The sequence below is a fragment of the Temnothorax nylanderi genome, unplaced genomic scaffold (genome assembly GCF_030848795.1).
Source record: "Temnothorax nylanderi isolate EJ_2023f unplaced genomic scaffold, tnyl_v1.0 TNYL_tig0489_pilon, whole genome shotgun sequence".
NCBI lineage: Eukaryota > Metazoa > Arthropoda > Insecta > Hymenoptera > Formicidae > Temnothorax > Temnothorax nylanderi.
In genome coordinates this window covers 54,382-72,034 of record NW_027249551.1, presented here as the reverse complement: position 1 = coordinate 72,034, position 17,653 = coordinate 54,382, and the positions used below count along the sequence as shown (strand labels likewise).

General features: G+C 44.5%; 1 protein-coding gene across 3 annotated transcripts in view; it reads left to right on the top strand.

Moving 5' to 3' along the window:
* LOC139783319 (uncharacterized) overlaps nt 1-16,520 on the top strand; it is a 59,073-nt gene extending 42,553 nt beyond the window's left edge. For 2 of the 3 annotated variants that reach the window (XM_071722478.1, XM_071722477.1), the window contains exons 2-15: nt 5,456-5,835; nt 6,629-6,841; nt 7,556-7,684; nt 7,902-8,033; nt 8,211-8,552; nt 8,666-8,743; nt 9,146-9,565; nt 9,838-10,388; nt 10,468-10,663; nt 10,722-10,889; nt 10,967-11,203; nt 11,277-11,466; nt 11,550-12,230; nt 12,316-16,520. In XM_071722478.1, the coding sequence (XP_071578579.1) occupies nt 5,503-5,835; nt 6,629-6,841; nt 7,556-7,684; nt 7,902-8,033; nt 8,211-8,552; nt 8,666-8,743; nt 9,146-9,565; nt 9,838-10,388; nt 10,468-10,663; nt 10,722-10,889; nt 10,967-11,203; nt 11,277-11,466; nt 11,550-12,230; nt 12,316-12,539 (3,894 nt within the window). In that variant the 5' untranslated portion in view covers nt 5,456-5,502 and the 3' untranslated portion in view covers nt 12,540-16,520. The remainder of the gene's footprint in view (nt 1-5,455; nt 5,836-6,628; nt 6,842-7,555; nt 7,685-7,901; nt 8,034-8,210; nt 8,553-8,665; nt 8,744-9,145; nt 9,566-9,837; nt 10,389-10,467; nt 10,664-10,721; nt 10,890-10,966; nt 11,204-11,276; nt 11,467-11,549; nt 12,231-12,315) is intronic. The other variant, XM_071722479.1, reaches the window with a different exon arrangement.
* The last annotated feature ends 1,133 nt before the right edge of the window (nt 16,521-17,653 follow it).

The window sequence follows — 17,653 nt, the reverse complement described above, 5'->3', positions numbered from 1 at the left end:
AATTTTTCATTGGCCCGGTGTGTTCCATGCTCGAAGTAAATTCGATCTCGAATATATTTCGTTGCTCCCGCGTAATGAAACGTGTTAAATTCTTCATTCTGACAATTTAACGGCGTGATTTACGAGATGTTTCGCTCGGTCCGTATTGCCTGTAAAATATAAAAGAGAAAAATATTAATCCCCTGCAGCGGCTGCAGCTTAAACGGCCGAGAAATCGCCGTTCGACTGAAAGCCCGTCATAACTTTCTTTTATTTCAGGAGCTCAACGCTTTTTCCACTTTGTCCCCTTTTCGCCAGGACGTGAGTCGCCAACTTTTGCCAAAGCCATTTTCTCTCTTGGTGGCGCGCGGGATATTTTGTTTAGCTCAAGTTTCCGCATCTCCGCGAGAGTTCGGCCTCCTTGTTCTATTCGGAGAACTTGAGAGAAGTCGGGGTGCCGCAGGCCGGCGGCGGCTCTCGCGACAGAACTCGCACATGACCGGCGAGACTTCGCGATATTAAAGTCTTAAAATACACTTTCGCGGGACAATCCGCGACTTTTACGACAACGTCGCTCTCACAACGTACATCGAATACGCGATCGAGAGCATCCACGATTATATTCGCCCATTTGATCCATCGTATGAACTTCAGCGGCTACAGTCGCAGTGCTTAATTACACCGCGTGGCGTAATTAAGAGCCTTCTCGGCGCGTAGGTAGTTTACACGCAGAGACCGAGTAGGTAAGCGACGTGTCGCGTTACTTTCCCTTTGCCGAGATCGTCGCCGCCGCGATAGGGGCCCCGACGCGCCTTATTCGCGCTGCGCACGCAAATATTTGTCGCGAGGCCGCGCGTATTCGCGACGAGTTAGCGCGAGAGCGGAAAACAGCGGTGCATCGTCGTCGCGCGGTCATTTTTCATCGTTGTCGTTTTTCCACAAAGACGCTCATTTATTAATATTAATATTTATTAATCCGTCCGATTTGCTAATGGATGGATTTGCGTTTCGGTTATACATTTCCGGCCTGTTAAAATATATCTCTCGCTGGGCTGTTATCCGCGCGTCATTTATTGCGCGACATTGTTGCTAGGGGACCCGCCACGTGATTAACGCTAAAACAGGATGTTGTTTTCAACATCGAGTCAAAGGAGGGTGACGTCTTTGCCTCTATTTTCGAGGCTGCCGCGGCAGCAGCAGCAGCAGCAGCATCTGGAAGAATAAAGGCTGTGTAAACGTTGGCCCCTGTGTACACGAGCCACGAAAAGCGGTTATCGCGACGACACCCGAGGCACCCGAAACTCGTTAGGAAGGCATGACACTCGCCGGTCCAAAGTTATGATCATTTTGCGGCCGGGAATTCTTTGCGGCGGGGAAAAGTACAGCGCGATAGAGACGATTGATATTATTGACCGACTGCCACCGCGGTTGACTTGTCCGCGAGCGTGAATCACGTGCATAACGATGTTGCGTTACGCAACGGAGCGTTGCTAACGGGTATAAATGCGCGAGTGATACGATATCTATAATTAGAGCTCGTCCCGAGCGTATCGATGCGCTTTCGCATGCCATTATTCGTTGTTCACAGCAGTTAACTGCGCTCGTTGATTCTTTTTTGACATCATTCTTGGAGATTCTATCGGAGTTGGATCTATCTCCTCGTTAAATTTTCCCCTCATTCATGTTAATTAGACTCTTCTTCGAGCTCTTCTTCCTTCGATTTACACTCGCCCGAAGATACGGAAGAATCTGGCGCGAGAAAGGAGCTTCTACGCGGTGGCGTCGCGGCGTCGCTTTAAATTTAGATCGCAAGGGAACGGGATGATATCCATACGACGCTCCAGCGTCTTTTAAAAATTTCATTCTCCGTACACAGACCCTTGACGACGATGTTTAAACTTTCAGAAATAACTATCAGCGTAAAGTCAACTGCAGGCTACGTTTATTCTTGCATCCCGCGGCGCCGGGATTCGGGCGAAGTCGCTCGCGATAAATAATATTATTGTAGTATTATTATATTTGAATGGGAACTGATGGGAACATTCCTCCTCGTACTTCCCACCGTTCTCTCGATCTTCGCGCGAAGACGAACGGCGCTCCTCTTCCCGTTCACGCGGAATTCGTATCGCGTCTCCGAGGGCATCGTCGGCAATACGCTCGCGTGGGATAGCATCGATTAATCCGTTTAAGGTCACTGACTCGAGAGACCTACGTAACGTAAGCGGCTTTCGAGAAAAGAAATAAAATGCGTGCGTCGACGATTATCAATGAACTTAACGGCGATGTTGTATGAATGAACTTAAAGCTCTATTAATAATAACGCCTTCTTACGTTAGTGGAAATACCGCGAGAAATATCTTGCGCCGCGCCGCGCGTGTCACGGTGATTTGCGGCGAACTAGTTACGAACAAAATCGAAAGGTGCACGTGTTAGGTCGGCGCTCAATGAGCCGCGACGTGCCGAATACATCGTACTCGCGGCCACGTCGCGTTTCTCAGGACTGCCGGGGGCTATCGATTTCCACGTTCCTTATGCACTTCCGTTCGGCGCCCCGGCCCGGCGTCTATCGGCCGGTCTGGCTGTTCCTGTATTCGTCGCACGCGCGTCTCGCGACGACGCGACGGCACGTTGCACCTGCGGCGACGCACTCGCGCCCTGCATACCATACAGTCGCGACTCGAGGCAAGGTCTCGGAGCGCGCGACAAACTGTCGCGCGTGAATGAAGGAACGATTATACCGGGAGCCGAAGGCAGGATATGCGTCGTCAGAATGTAAGAAATGTTACGTGTCTGTCGAACAATGATCCATTTAAACTTTCATTATTCAAACTCTTCATCCTTTTTTATCGAACGACGTGAATTTTTTACGCGCACACAGCACGATTGCAATACACACATAAGTACTAGGTATAATTATTCAACACACATTTTACCCAAATAGCGTATCCCCGGAATCCTCCAGAGACCCCAGAGGAGGAAAATCACATCGCGCTCGCCAAACAATCAAACAACATTCGCCATTCGAACAATTGAACAATCGACGTCGCGATATTCGATCGTTAAGCTTTGATAAATACTCGGTTCTCTCGGTATCGCACGGTATTGCGACCGTGAAATCATATTAAGTCCGGCGCGGGGATTCGCGACGCGAGGGTGAATCGCATACGAGAGCGATCGTTTTGCAATCCCTATTGTGATAAACGGTCACTCCCCCGTGTTCCGCGTTCATTTTGCGCGCGGACCTTTAAACCGTTTGTCACCAGACGCGCCGCTCGTCCTACGATCAGTCGGCGCGCGTCGACCGCGTGTGTCGTCCTGCAAAAATCGTAGCACGTCGAGTGACATCAATATTCGTATCACGCCAAGCGAGGAAAGTCGACTCGTTAAATAAATAACTTTGTCGACAATATCGCGGGGAAAAACGAGCACTCGCGTCGCTCGTAAGTTCTTTGTCCGTAGTTCAGCCGCGGCGACAGTTCGAGGGATTTATTATAAAATCATGGAAGGCTATCTTTATGCGCATCGCCGGCCTTCCGCTACTTTTGTTAAAGGCGGCTGTCGGATCGCGGTATAGCGAGCGACAAGTAATGAGCTCACTGCTATATCTCGTCCCGTGTGAACGCATGTAAATGTGGGCATGAACTCAATTGTCTACACCCACGTGGTAACATTCGCGATCCGTTGACCGTCTTCGCTCTGGCGCCGAGAGAGATGGTTTTAGCGAATCGCGCGTTGTCCTCGTTTTCATCAGCGCGATTAATCCGCGACTCGAACTCTCGCACGTGACCGACAGACCGTGCCGTTCCTTGAAATCGACGCGAAACGATCGCGGTCGGTTTCCTCGTTCGGCATTCTCAGCGGTAAGATATACGCGTCTCTCCGTATTAAAGTTTGATTTCGATTATCGGCAGCTAAAAATACGACTCTGGCGATTCGATCTCTACCGCGACCTCGGGGAAGCATTTAATCGGAATTTTCCTTGTCGTCGCGACGATCAAATCCTCGCTAGTACGAAGCCTTCGAAAGTCGGGCGATAAATGCCGCGCGCGCGATTAAACGGGCCCGGCGATGAGTTCTCCGTAAACGACGAGTGTCCTCGTTTCGATTAATTCGCTCGATTTGTCGCGCGGCTCTCGGTCGTCGACTAGGAAGACCCTCGTCCGAAGAATTATCCGCACCCATTCCATTTATCGCGAATTATCCGACTTTCCCGAACATTTTCAGCAGATGTTACCGAAATAGCGCGAATCGATCGTGTTCGCGCTCGAAACACGTGTGCGAGGGGAACGAGTCGCGTTTCGATAAAACCGTATCCCTCATGGTTTTATCGATGGTTCACCGATCGCGGGAGAGAGAATCCAGCGGCTTAACCGTCGGCTCCTCATTGTCCGACCGCGCCGATTAATGAAACGGTGGCTCGACGAAACGAACGATAAAGGAAAATAAAAAGGTAATGATGAGGCATTTATTGGCTATCATTGGACAGCAATGGATGCATGCGCTCGCTCCCCCGGTTAACGAAAATGTTCCATTAGTCTGTCGGGCCGAGCCTAAACAGACGCGTCGAATGTACGATAGCGAGAACGAGCGTGCACAATGATCAGCTGGCGTCTGATTGTTAGCGTTCACTGATCAATACAGTAGGTACGCCTTTCTGTCCGATCGTATCGTATTTAGCCGTATTTTATTTTATTTTATGCATTATTGATTTTTTGAACGCTACCTTTTCTTTAGACAAAAAGTGTGTAATTTAAAAAAAAAAAATATATATATATATTTGCCGAATTATTTTATTGCAATATATTACGCGCAATACACTGTTAAATTAAAGGATGAAATTTTTCACTAATATTTTGAGTAAAATAACATTTTATTATTTTTAATTCCATTTATTATTTTGACATAAAACAGTGTTATTAACTCCATTGATTAGTATACGTAAAATAATTAAATTTATACACTGTTAAAATCCTAGTGTCAAATGACACTCAATTTGTGTCATTTTTAACCAACTCCATTGGTTAAATTGACATTGCTAAATTTAGTTAGTTAAGTTAATATTGTTTTAGTTAAATCAATGACATATTGAGTAGGAGCGACCTATATATGATTAAAAATGGGTATAATTTGACATACCCAATTTACGAATTTAACAATGTGATTTAGTCATTTTACGTAAACTATAAAATATTTAATGTGCGTCTTTTAATATGCCAAACGACGTGGTGAGGAAAGATCATCCGTTTATTTCAATTTGAAGCAAAAGAAAGGAAAGCGTTCGATCTCGTGACATTTTAAGGGTCGGGGGCTCAACTTATGACGATCTCGTTTCACCAACGCGTGTCCCCGTTTTAGCAATCGGGATTTTACATCTATATCATTCGCATGCGTTAATTACTACGACACTGACATCGTTCGATGACTATCGCAACGATCGTGACTCGGATTGAACGAACGTTGGCTTGACCTGTTGCAGGCGTAGCAGCATGGTATGGTACCAGTGACTGAGAACTCCCCCGAAACATGAAGAAGCATCCTCACATCCTCACGTGCGTCCTACTCCTGCTGCCACTGACGTTGGGCCTCAGCCTGCAGGAGGACGACCTGGTCTTCGACGATGTCGGCGAGGACAACGGCAACGACAACGTACCCGTCGGGCCCGCCCTGATAAATCATCATACGTCCCGCGGTCGATCCGATCGTTACGAGCACGGATTGCCGTCTCGTGATGGCAGGAGGCACGCCTCTCGAGTCGAAAGGGCATGGGGCGTGCCGGACTCTGTCGTCCCGGTCGGCCACGTCTTCAGGATGAAAATACCGCGGCAGGCTTTTTCGGGAAGCGTAGATTTTTACGAGGTAAGTTCGGCCGGGCGGCGAGACTTATTTCCTTCGGCCACGAACTTGAGACGTGACCGGAAGACCTCGCTATCGGTTCTGCACTACGAGTCCCTGATGAGAAAAATATCCGTACGTTGTACGTTACTTGAATTTTAAATTGAATTAAATCTCGGAAAGTGGGCTTCCGCAAAAAGATTCTCGCATCAATCTTGAAACTTTTAAATCCTGCAAATATAAAAAAAATCGCTTTTAACGTTTGATAAGCGAATATACGTTTTCCTAGAGTCTATTAGCGAATTACGCGCGAGCGTCTCGTTGAAAGATCTTTTGTATGAGGAGTAGGAAAAAAATTTCCTTTAAGTACACCATACTCGTATCCAGTGTTCGTCGGAGATAAAAGGCGCGTCGGATTTAGACCGCTCGAGAGCGTCTTTCTTTCGTATTTATCGAACCTCGTAGCGCCGTCAAGTATCAGCGATCCCCGCCGCTGCTTGAACGCTATTGATTTGCTTGTCCTCACATCTGTCATTTTCTTCCCTCTCGAGCCCCTGCCGGCGCGTCGTCTCTCGTTGAATCCATATTTGCGATTCAATTTGCTCCCCGCCGTCTCTCCCGGCAAATCTCACGGCCGGAAATCCTTCTTAGGTTGAATGGCCCTAGTCTTCCCTTTTGTCCTCGAAATTATTCTGGCGACGGGACACGCTCGGTTTTATTTGTGCGAAGGCGATTCAAAAGTTTGCGCGATAAGACGGCGTGAATAATTATAATAGCAGCTAGGAATATAATTATTTATACGCTAAAAATGCATTAGGTTCACGAGACCGCGGATCGCGATCGTTTCCCGCGATGGATGTACTGGGACGACGCCGCTTCCACCCTCCTGGGCGTGCCGTCGAAAAAGGACATGGGCAATTATCACCTGAGCGTCACGGCTGTCGGCAAGCACCGTGACACCGCCAAGGATCAATTCGTCGTGCAAGTTACAGCCGAGAAGCTGGAGGAGCTCAAGCATAAGGACGGCAAGGTGAGTTATATCGATAAACGTTAACTCGGCGTAACGAGAACGCGAACAACGAACCAGCGAGAGAATCGTTAGCTGCGAAAACACACCGCTGGCGTGGTTTCAAGTTTCTTATCCAAGTCGAACAACAGGTCCCCCCCCCCCCCGCTGTACGTGCCTTCCATTCACCAATGATTAATAGAACTTAAAAGCAAAAAGACATAAACGAAGGGATGAGCATTTGGGTGAACGCTCCGCGCGTGCGTTTAAATTGTCAGCGAAAAACGTTGTGACTGTGTCGTTCGCGCGACGCTGATACAGAGTAAAATAAAATAACGCTTGAGAAACTTGGTATCGAGCGAAACAGAGTGAAAAAAATCTATCTACTTCCGGATGCTGTATATCTTGCAGCCCGTAATTTAGTCGCGCGCGATAAAATTTGCGTTTGATGAATTTATAGTGGAATCCCGAGCGGTCGTCGATATAAATCCGTCGGAACGGGACGGTCTCCCGTTGCAAATGTAACGTCAACGTTGCGTTTAAGTGTCGTAAAGAAATTACTCCCGCGGACGTTAACTGATTGACGCCAATTGATGTTGCTGCGTGCGTAACGCGTCGCCTCGCGCAGTTACACATGCCGCGGTTTGGTCGGCGACCCCGATCTCTGAAATTTCGCGTGCTGGTGGGCGTAAACGGAAAGTTGACGGCTGGCGTGAAATAGCACGATTCTAATTGCAGACGCATTGCGACGACGGAGAGGACCAGACAATCCTTGCAATTCTACTGGACGCGCGGATGGATCAACTCTCGCCTACCGTCAGGGTGAATGCCATCGAAAACCTCGCGGGATTTCTGGGAATGCACACGGTATTGATTCCATCGTGCCATTTGAAATTAATCGTTTAATTCCTGTTGCGTCCCTTTATACGAAACGACACGATCTATACTCCAGAGAGTTGTATTTATTGCATTCATTGTAAGAAACCCGATAAAAAGAGTATTCTACTCGCTGTTGTATTGAGTTTCTTCTGTCTTTCAAGATACGAGAATCTATCATATGATTTTTATTTTTAACGTTTCTCAGAGCGCATTCTCGATGCATTCTCAAAGCATCAAGGATGCCACCGCGCTGGATTCTTCCGTCATCTTTACCGGACCCGGGAACGTTAGGCATCATAAAAACAAAGAGAGTCATTTGACTACCATCCAATGGCAGGTGAGACTCGAAATATCTGATTAATCGTTCTTAACAGTTACTTAATATATGCAAGTATAAAGATATATAATTGCCACATTTTACGTATTCTTTGTTATCAGTTTTTGCGATATCTCTTTTTTTTTAAACCTCGTCGAGCAAGAGAAAAGTCGGATGTATATCTACGCTCGTTCGTAGGTTGGCTGCGACGGTCACTTATGGAAGCATCAAACAGAGTTAGTGAAACAGTTACGCGAGCAGGCGAAAGACGGTACTCTAGCGGAAGTTCTGCAGCTTCCTGTGATGTCGTGGCGCGTTAGAACAGATTTGAACTCCTTCCTGAGAAACAGACGGGAAGCCGGCTCCGGCGACTACGGCGATTCGGACGACTACGGCGGTTACGATGATGATTACGATGGCGATTACGACGAGGAAGACGAGGAAGAAGATAACGAGGACTCCCGAGTACCGCCGACTTTCATGCCGGACTTGAAACACCCACACCGGCATCATCACGGCGAGGAGACGATCGATTGGAAGGTGAGTTGCAATAATGTCAAATTACGAGCGCGCTATTTTTAACGAAAATCGCATAAGATATGCAGAAATAATCGCAACGATCGAGTATTTTTCATTTACGTTGTTCGTTTCAGGGCGAAGACATCGATGAAGAAGAGATAATACCGAGAATGAGTCAAAGTGAATTAGAAAATAATAAAAATACATCTACGGTAAGTGGCTTTATGGAATCAAACGCGACTGCGATTGATTTCTTTCGGTCAACGTTTACATTCGGAATACCGTGATTCTACAACGGTTTTCGTTAAGTTCCTATTTCTGCGCTCCTCATTCGCCATTTGCCATACCGCTTGCGGGGGAATTGTTGCTTAAAGAATATAGAATAGAGCTAGTGGGCATTGTGTATTTTAACGCTGGCCTTTTTTCACAAACTGTATACTCCGTCCATGCAGACGTGCGTTATAAAGTGTGCTGTACAGATTGCGCCGTGAAAGTCTCTCCGCAAACAAAAGCCTGATACTTAGTTCTCTACTTGTACAACTTCTTCGTCACTTTGAACGTAACTAACCACTCGTTTTTCGTGCCATACATCGCATCTACTAACGATTTCGCAGACAAGAACCACTGAACTTACTACATCATCACCATCAACAACTACAACTACCCCCACCACCACGACGACAACTACAACCATCACCCAAGCCGCGCCAACGACCGTAACTTCTACTAGTAGCACCACAACGACCGTCACATCAGCCGATATAACAACAGCTAGTATCTCCACTGCTGTAGCCCCATCGATAGAGTCTCCGCGATCGGAGACCACGGATGAGGAATCGTCGACGGAGAGAACGAGACCCGTGGAATCCGCCGAACCCGTTACTGTTTTACCAACCATTCCTTCGGACATCACCACGACCCCTCTTCCCGTAACCACTCTGCCGCCTTTTAGCACGTCGGCCATCCAGACTAGTATCTCTGACAAAATCGAAACGGAGATCGTCATTGGTATTACTAATGTTACGACGGAAGAGGTAATGCTTACGTGCTTTAGCGCTTCTCTCATTTGTATAATAGTTCACGCTATACACACCAACTTCCTCGTGCGCTACATCGTGCCGATTTGTCGCTTCGCCGGAAATTGTTATCCTGATCAAAATCATCGTTCGTTCTTAACGGCGCGTTAATAGCGGCTTAAATTTCTACTGTCATTACGCAAATTTCTTTATCACATGGAATTACTATTCCACTCTTCTCGATACTATGATTCGCCATGCATTTTGACGTACGATCTTTTCTCGTCCAGCCGGAACAAACTACAACTTCCACGAGGGAACCGACTATTGTACCAACATTGAATATTATCAATGCTATGGACATTGGCACCACCACTCCTTCACCTGCAGTCGTAACGAATGTTAGCGTCTCTATTATCACGCCTGTAGTTGTAACGAATGACACAACTACGACTACGATGACGATGCCGTCAACACCGGACCTTCGCACAACGACGTTGAACACAACACCGTCCACTACCAGCACGACCACGACTACTACTACGACTACGACTACTACCGCAGCACCTACAACTACCACAACAACGACGACAGCTCGGATTACCACGGAGAGTATCGAATATGGCCAAGTCAACTCCCCACCGACACGCGACAGGAGATTAAAAAAAATACCGGTGACTGCCGGCAAACCGTTGAGCTATGTTATACCGGCCAATACCTTCATCGATGTCGAAGATGGCGATACGAGGCACCTGAAGTTGAGCTTGTACTGGCAAGGTGTACCGATCAAAACAACTCACTGGCTCCAGTTCAATCATCATACCCAGGAAGTCTATGGATTGTAAGTTCGTGCGAGATATCTCATATTTATTTCTCGGATAAAGCAGATGCATTTTATTCAACAAACTCTTTTTCAACAGGCCTCTTGAAAACGATATATCTACCTGGAATTACGAACTGGTTGCCGTGGATAATGAAGGCGCTAACGTCTCCGACGATCTCGACATTCACGTTCAACAACACAAGCTGAGTCGTAGCGTCAATCACGAATTCAACATTTACTTGAGAATTGACAAACGAAACGAATTCCCAACTGATGTTGACTGGGAACTCAAGGTGCGTATTGACTGTTTTATTTGTTTCTCATTGATTTCTAATTGTCTTTTGATTACAGGTGATCCGAAGCTTGGCTGAACTTTACGGAGACAGCGACACTCAACATATCACGGTTCGTTCCATTGATATCAACACCGATCGTGAGCAAGCCATTTTCACATGGACTAACGATAGTCTTCCAAGAAGCAGCGAGTGTCCGAGAGAACATATAAACAGATTATTGCGCGTAAGTAATTACTATATCATCTCTACCTTTTAGAACAAATTATACAGGTTTTAAAAATGATGTTTATGCATTATTAGGTACTCGTCGACAGTGATGGAGATCCGTCGTCTTCTCTAAAAGCAGTTCTTGCTCCAGAAATTAGGGTAAAACGTGTCGTATATAAAGGAATTGGACAATGTGAGGATATGAAACGACCCGAGGTACCGAAAGTTTCTACCGAAGAGCCGAAAGTTAATCTCCCGCCGGTACCGAGAAACCAAGTCGATCTTGTTAACGCGACAGTTGGCCAGTTGCTCGTGTTTAAAGTGCCAGAAGTATGTGTTCTATTCTTTATTCATTTTTATCGATGCCAACAATATGAATAATTGTCTTGTATTATTTTTACAGGATACATTCTTTGATGCCGAGGATGGATCGTCGCGAAACATGAAGATGTCACTTTTGACCATCGATCGAAGACCTATTCCATCTTACGAGTGGCTGCAGTTTGATAGCAAGAATCAGGAATTTTATGGCGTGCCAATGAGTACTCATATTGGTCGCAAGGAATATCAGTTGGTTGTCACTGATAAAGAAGGTAAAATAATGTATATTTTATTTTCTAAGATAGATAAAATGTATTTATAACAATTAAATAATTAAAATTTTAATATTCTGTAGGTGCAAGCGCCACAGATGGATTGGTCGTTGTCGTTCATCCGGCACCTTTCATGCCACACACGGTGGAGTTTTCGATGACGCTGGATATTCCTTACGATTCCTTCGCGCATTCTGCGCTTCAGAAGCGTAATTTTATTGAGAAATTGCGCGATCTCTACGGGGACAGAGATACGAATGCTATCTTGCTGCACAACATCTCGAATGGCAGTACCGTCATCACGTGGTACAACAGAACTCTACCTACGACGTATTGCGCTCACGAGGAGGTCAATAGGCTGCGATCCGTGCTTGTGAAGAGCGATAACGACCGGCGTTCCGTGACGGACGAGGTATTGGACGTGATGGGTCTGAAGTTCCCGGTGAAGCAGATCACGGTGATCCCGATGGGTATCTGCCTCGGTGAATTAACGGGCGTTCACTCGCCGGACAGTCACGTACCACCCGTGGATGATTCCACATCTGTCGGAGCGTTCCATGACGATTACCTTCTCACCTTCGTCCTGCCTGCGATTATTATCGCCGCTATGCTCATCCTGGCGGGAATAATCGCGTGCGTGCTACACAAACGAAGACGCAGTGGAAAGATGAGCGTCAGTGAACAAGATGACGAGCGACAGAGTTTCCGGAGCAAGGGAATTCCCGTGATTTTCCAGGACGAGCTGGACGAGAAACCGGATCCCGGTAACGATTATTTATCAGTATATTAATAGATATATATTAATCGGGCGATATATCGGTCTCTCGCTGACACATTGCGTGGTTTTAGGCAATAAGTCACCCGTCATTCTGAAGGAGGAAAAGCCACCTCTTCCACCGCCCGAATATCAGAAAGCCGAGGATGGCGCCGACGTGCCGATGCTGGCGAAGGAGAACTCCGAGGAGCCGTACCAACCGCCGCCACCATTCGCCACGAATCGCGACACCAATCGGCAAAATCGTCCTAAACCCACTCCAACGTACAGGAAACCGCCCCCCTACGTGCCTCCCTAACAAAATACGGTGCACTCGCCTACGCGTAAATATATGCTAGCAATGCTCGGAGACTCACCGATACACAAGCAAAACCAAATTAATTATAAAAAGCAATCTCGAATTGGCGACGACGACGACGACGATCGTGGGACTCTGAACGTTTATAGCGACGTTTGAACGAAGGCCCTTCTCCATTCACCCGGTATGAGACAATATACTGCTTTGCGAGGCGTGAATGGAAGATTCTTCCGCGAGAACATTCTCCGAATCCGCGCGCGTTTTTACTTATTTTATATATGTATCAGCAACGGCACGTCTCACCATCGATTTAACGAAAAAAAGAAAAAATATTCCTCAGTCGATATTCGGTCGACGTATACTCTCTTTCTCAATCATCTATATTTCACGCGAAAGAAAAAGGAAAGATTTTCTAGGAAGTATGGGAATACAAATCACGTGTTGCCTTTCGTAAAGAATTCAATTGTAGGGAAGGATCCACTGCTCCGAACTCGATACGCGAATTTAGTTTAGATCGTTGTAGAACCGAGACGGCGGTAGGGAATAAACGTACATTATTCGACTCTATAGCATTCGAGACAGCAACGATACTCATAAATATTTCAATAATCAGTGCCATTTATTAAGCAATAAGGGTATCCGACTGTGAATAACAGCGCGTACGTATAATTAATATGGTTCTACGGATTTATCGCAATTACTGTTTACAGAGAGTCTCCAAGTAACAAGAACGACGGACTTAACGAAATATATTACGCACCTATAACGTATAACACTGCCAGAACGACAAATGCATGGTGTGTCGCCAAGCGAGACAGTTTAAAGATATATATATATGTATATATAATATATTTGATATATAATATTATATACCAAATATAATATATATTAAATATTATACATTAATATATATAATATAACATTATATTAAATATAATATTATCTGTTATATATATAATGTTATATATTCCAGGTTCTTTTCTAAACCCTCCATTTAGGATAATTCGTGGCGAAATAAATGAAACGGATTTAAATGTTACTCTCGTGAGCGGATAAACTAGTTCGCTTGGCGATCGCTATTAGTTAAGGAGAAAATATCAGAGAATTGAAACGTTTTTTGAGACATTTAAAGGAACGATTATGATACATGCAATTTGCCATTGCAAAGTGACAGCAAATGCTTCCATTGGCACAGTAGGCCATGCAGATAACTTATCTAAGATAAGAAAAACTAATGATAGGTAATATATACAAATATAAATATATATATATATAAATATGTATATTAATACCTATTTGCCGTTCGATAGACGTCAGTCTGCAGTTATTTGGACAGTGTAATTTAAATACTGCCAGACCAATCAAGTTGTTAGCATTTACTTTTTGCTACGAAGGAGACCCACTGTTTGTTTCACGCACAATCCGACGTTTCGCAATTTTTACGACTTAACAGCCGCAATAACTTTTTTTTATTTTTTATTTCAGACCCGCGAATTGTTCACGAATGCGTACGTGAGAGTTTAGCATCGAAGGCTTAACTCAGGATGAAAATAAAAGTAGAAAAACACTGATGCGCACGTTACTGCACAGCGACGAGACTATTTAATTTAGACTTTTACATAGTTACCAAGCCAAAAAATAATTAATATTTAAAAAGGGAAGGAAGAGGTAAGAAACGTATATTTGTAACCGCGGAAAAGAAAACCTAAGAAACGTGGCTCGCACTCTTTAGGGCGCATTTTTTTACAATGATTTTTGTAATTTTTTAACCGCCGTGTTGCTAGACGCATACACGCGCACACGAGACACACACGCACACATACGTGCACGCACTATCTCTCATCATTCGGTGCGGCGAAAGAGTGCGGGGTGTAGTACGGATACGTACGCAGCCGTTTCTTCGATACCTCGATAGTTTCCTGATATTTTTGAAAAGGAAATACGAGAAACGAATAAAAAAAAAGAAAGAAAGAAATTTCATATGCGTCCCGAATTCGCGGCGACGAGTTCGCGGGCGCGCCTATATACTGGTGTGAATGCTGACGATTAATACGTATGTAAGATAATAACGAGGATGTTTCGTATGTGCAAGCTATAAATCACGATATAATATTACGACTAACTAATTCGTGTCTTTGTATAACGTAGAGGATTTAAGTGCATGGCTAGGGAAGCCGCGTGATACGCGACTCGCGCTGGGACTCTTCGTTTCCCTTCGCGCGCGGATGTATCGAAATTGGCTACGATTTATCTCTATAATCCTGAAGAAGCGCGCTTGTGTGACTAAACATAATGGTCTCGCGCTCGCGAGAAGGGTCACGGGAAGGATCATCGGCCGCGGTCGCGTGTCAGGGACTTTCTTCGCGCGTATACCCTTCTTCATATCGCTCGCGTCTTGTTTATCGCAGAATTCTATGAGAAGAGACTAGGAAGAGAGATCGCGATTGTCGCCCGTACGCGATTGCTTTCATATCGTGAATCAATATGTGTAAGTATGTTTTCTTATATTATTTTTATAATGTACGAATAAAGATCTTCTGTGTTAAATTCTTACGCTAAGACTTGAATGCAACGCAATCAACGCTGCCGCAAAGTGGGATTTATCTTTACGATTGTGATGTATGTGCGCGATTCTCGTTGGAAGAATAAATACAAATCCGCGCGCGCGGAGAGGATATTAAAATAACGTCCGTACGTCAATCTTTGTTCGTACGCTAAATCAAAATTCGCATTCGCTGACGGACAACGCTGGGGTCTTATTTATTGTTTCAGGCGAGATCCGCACAAGGTAACGATGCCGCGGCTGGCGGAGGAGTAACGTAGGGTACGGTATTTGAGAGTGTCGATGGATCCGAACCAAGAGTTTGCGATGCGTCACAAAACGGACGGAATCGTTCCGTTTGTGATCTGCGGTAAACAAGCACAAGTCCATATCACGCTTCTAATCCATATCATCGCTCTGTCGTTGCGTATCCCCTAAGCGCTGCAACTTGCGTTACTGTGAAAATGATGGTAATGTGTATAAATAGGCATGTACGATATTTATAAGATAGAGACAACGTGAGGGGGAACTCTCCGCGAGGAGAATGGGATGAAACTTCACAAATAGCATACGCTCGCTTGCGGCGACTCTCTTTTCTGGCCTGTGTGAGAATGGATCGAAAGTATTTTATAATCGCGTATATGAAAGAGGAGGGGAGACGGCAAATTGCGTAACGCTAATTGCGACCTGTGACTTTCGGCCGCTTTCTGAGGGGGAAAATCGGGCTAACGCGGGCACGACGTGAAAAAGTTCCATTACAGAGAAAAAAAAGAGAACTATCTCGCATCGCTTATACGAACATGTTGTATACATAGCTATATACATATACACGCATTTATGTTGTCTCGTTTCGAATTACGCTTTAGACCGTCTGCAATTTAATTCTCTGATTCGAAGAAAAGGAGAGATAAGTCTCTGCATGAAGATAGATATTTTAAAGCGTCACTCGAAATGAAATAGCGTAATTGTACATTATATACACGTAATATACACTTAAAAGTATACCAACGGGAATTTTCAGATTATTTTGATTCGCTGTGAAAAAGAAAACTCTTCGATATATTATACATCAGAAAATATATTTGCGTTGGCATACTCGCGAGATGCGAGGCCGGAACATCTTTCGTACGAACGCGTTTCTCCGTTGGTTAACGAAGCCATCGATATTTATCTTCTAAGTTTCTCGCTAAGTGACATATCTCGAGGGGGAGAAAACAGAAGAACCAAAATCCGTGAAAATATCGGCATATCGGACCGAGCCCACGCTTCGGGATGGATTTATCTCGAGACCATGTAATGGTACGGCTCGTCGGATAATAAATGGTAAAAAAAAAATTATATTGAATTAATGATATACATATACAGATATCTCGCTGAGACTAGTATACTGACAAAGAAACACGTGTAAAGTTAAGAGTTAATAAAACCATTTTAGGGTACTGCGTGACTCGTCTTTGCGCTCATTCTTCGAGAGTGAGTCGTGATTAGGGACGTCATCTCCGAACATCCCACAGCTACATCAGTTAAGCAGTTAGTCACGCGACGAAAATTAATCTTGCTGATTAATCACGTATCTAACAACTTCGATTAATAGCCTTTGATCAGGTTTAAATCTCCTTTTGAGTAATTGTCGACATTTCCTTTATTTTATGTATAATTATTATCACGTACGATATATACAATTGTTGCGTAAAAAAGATTAAATTGAGTTAGAAATTGCAACAAGTTTAAATTTATAATACATTTTACATTCGAAGTCATGAAATTTAAATTCAGCGCTTGAAAAATAACTCCTTTATAGCTTTCGTAAAAATTGAGCCAGTTAAGAGGAATCCAAGCATGTAAGCGACTCGGTATCTTGCAGATTAAATTGCAAAGAAGCGCATTAAATGTGATGTAACTCGAAAACTCGAATTCCCATGGTTATATAAGATTTTCAAGACCGCGGCACGATACGATTCTCTATTCGTCCCACGCGTCGGTATTCCGCGTTGACATGCAAAGTAGTTTACGTCGCTGACTTGCATCATGCGAGGAAATAAGTACACCTCTCACACTGATTGTTTTAGGCAAGGTTGTGTCTTACAACAGAAGAACGATAAGAGAGCTTAAGACAGCTTTATGAATTTTTTCGGAATGCAGTATTAAGTAAGCTGATATATATCTTGTTTGTTCAGAGGTGAATAGTAAGTAGAATGTATTATCGTTCCGTTTATATTCTTATCTTTCGAGCACAAGTCACGTCCTAAATTTATATATATATATATATAATATTTCTTAAATATCAAAAAAATTGGAAATACAAATTGGTTGTAAGTGCATTTCTGACAAAAACACCTTTTAATTGTTGCGATCGTCGCCTTCATTTTATTACATGTTTTCCATTGCATGTCTATGTATGTGAAAGATCTAAAATTGGAGTCTCGTGACGATCTCTCATGCCGGAAGGAAATCGTCGCAATTCACTACGTTTCAAGGATTGATCGAGTCGAAAAGATAAAATGCTGCCGTCGAGTGTCGTCGTGATATCTTGGTGCACGTCTGCGAGTAAGCAATAGAAAATCTAACAAAA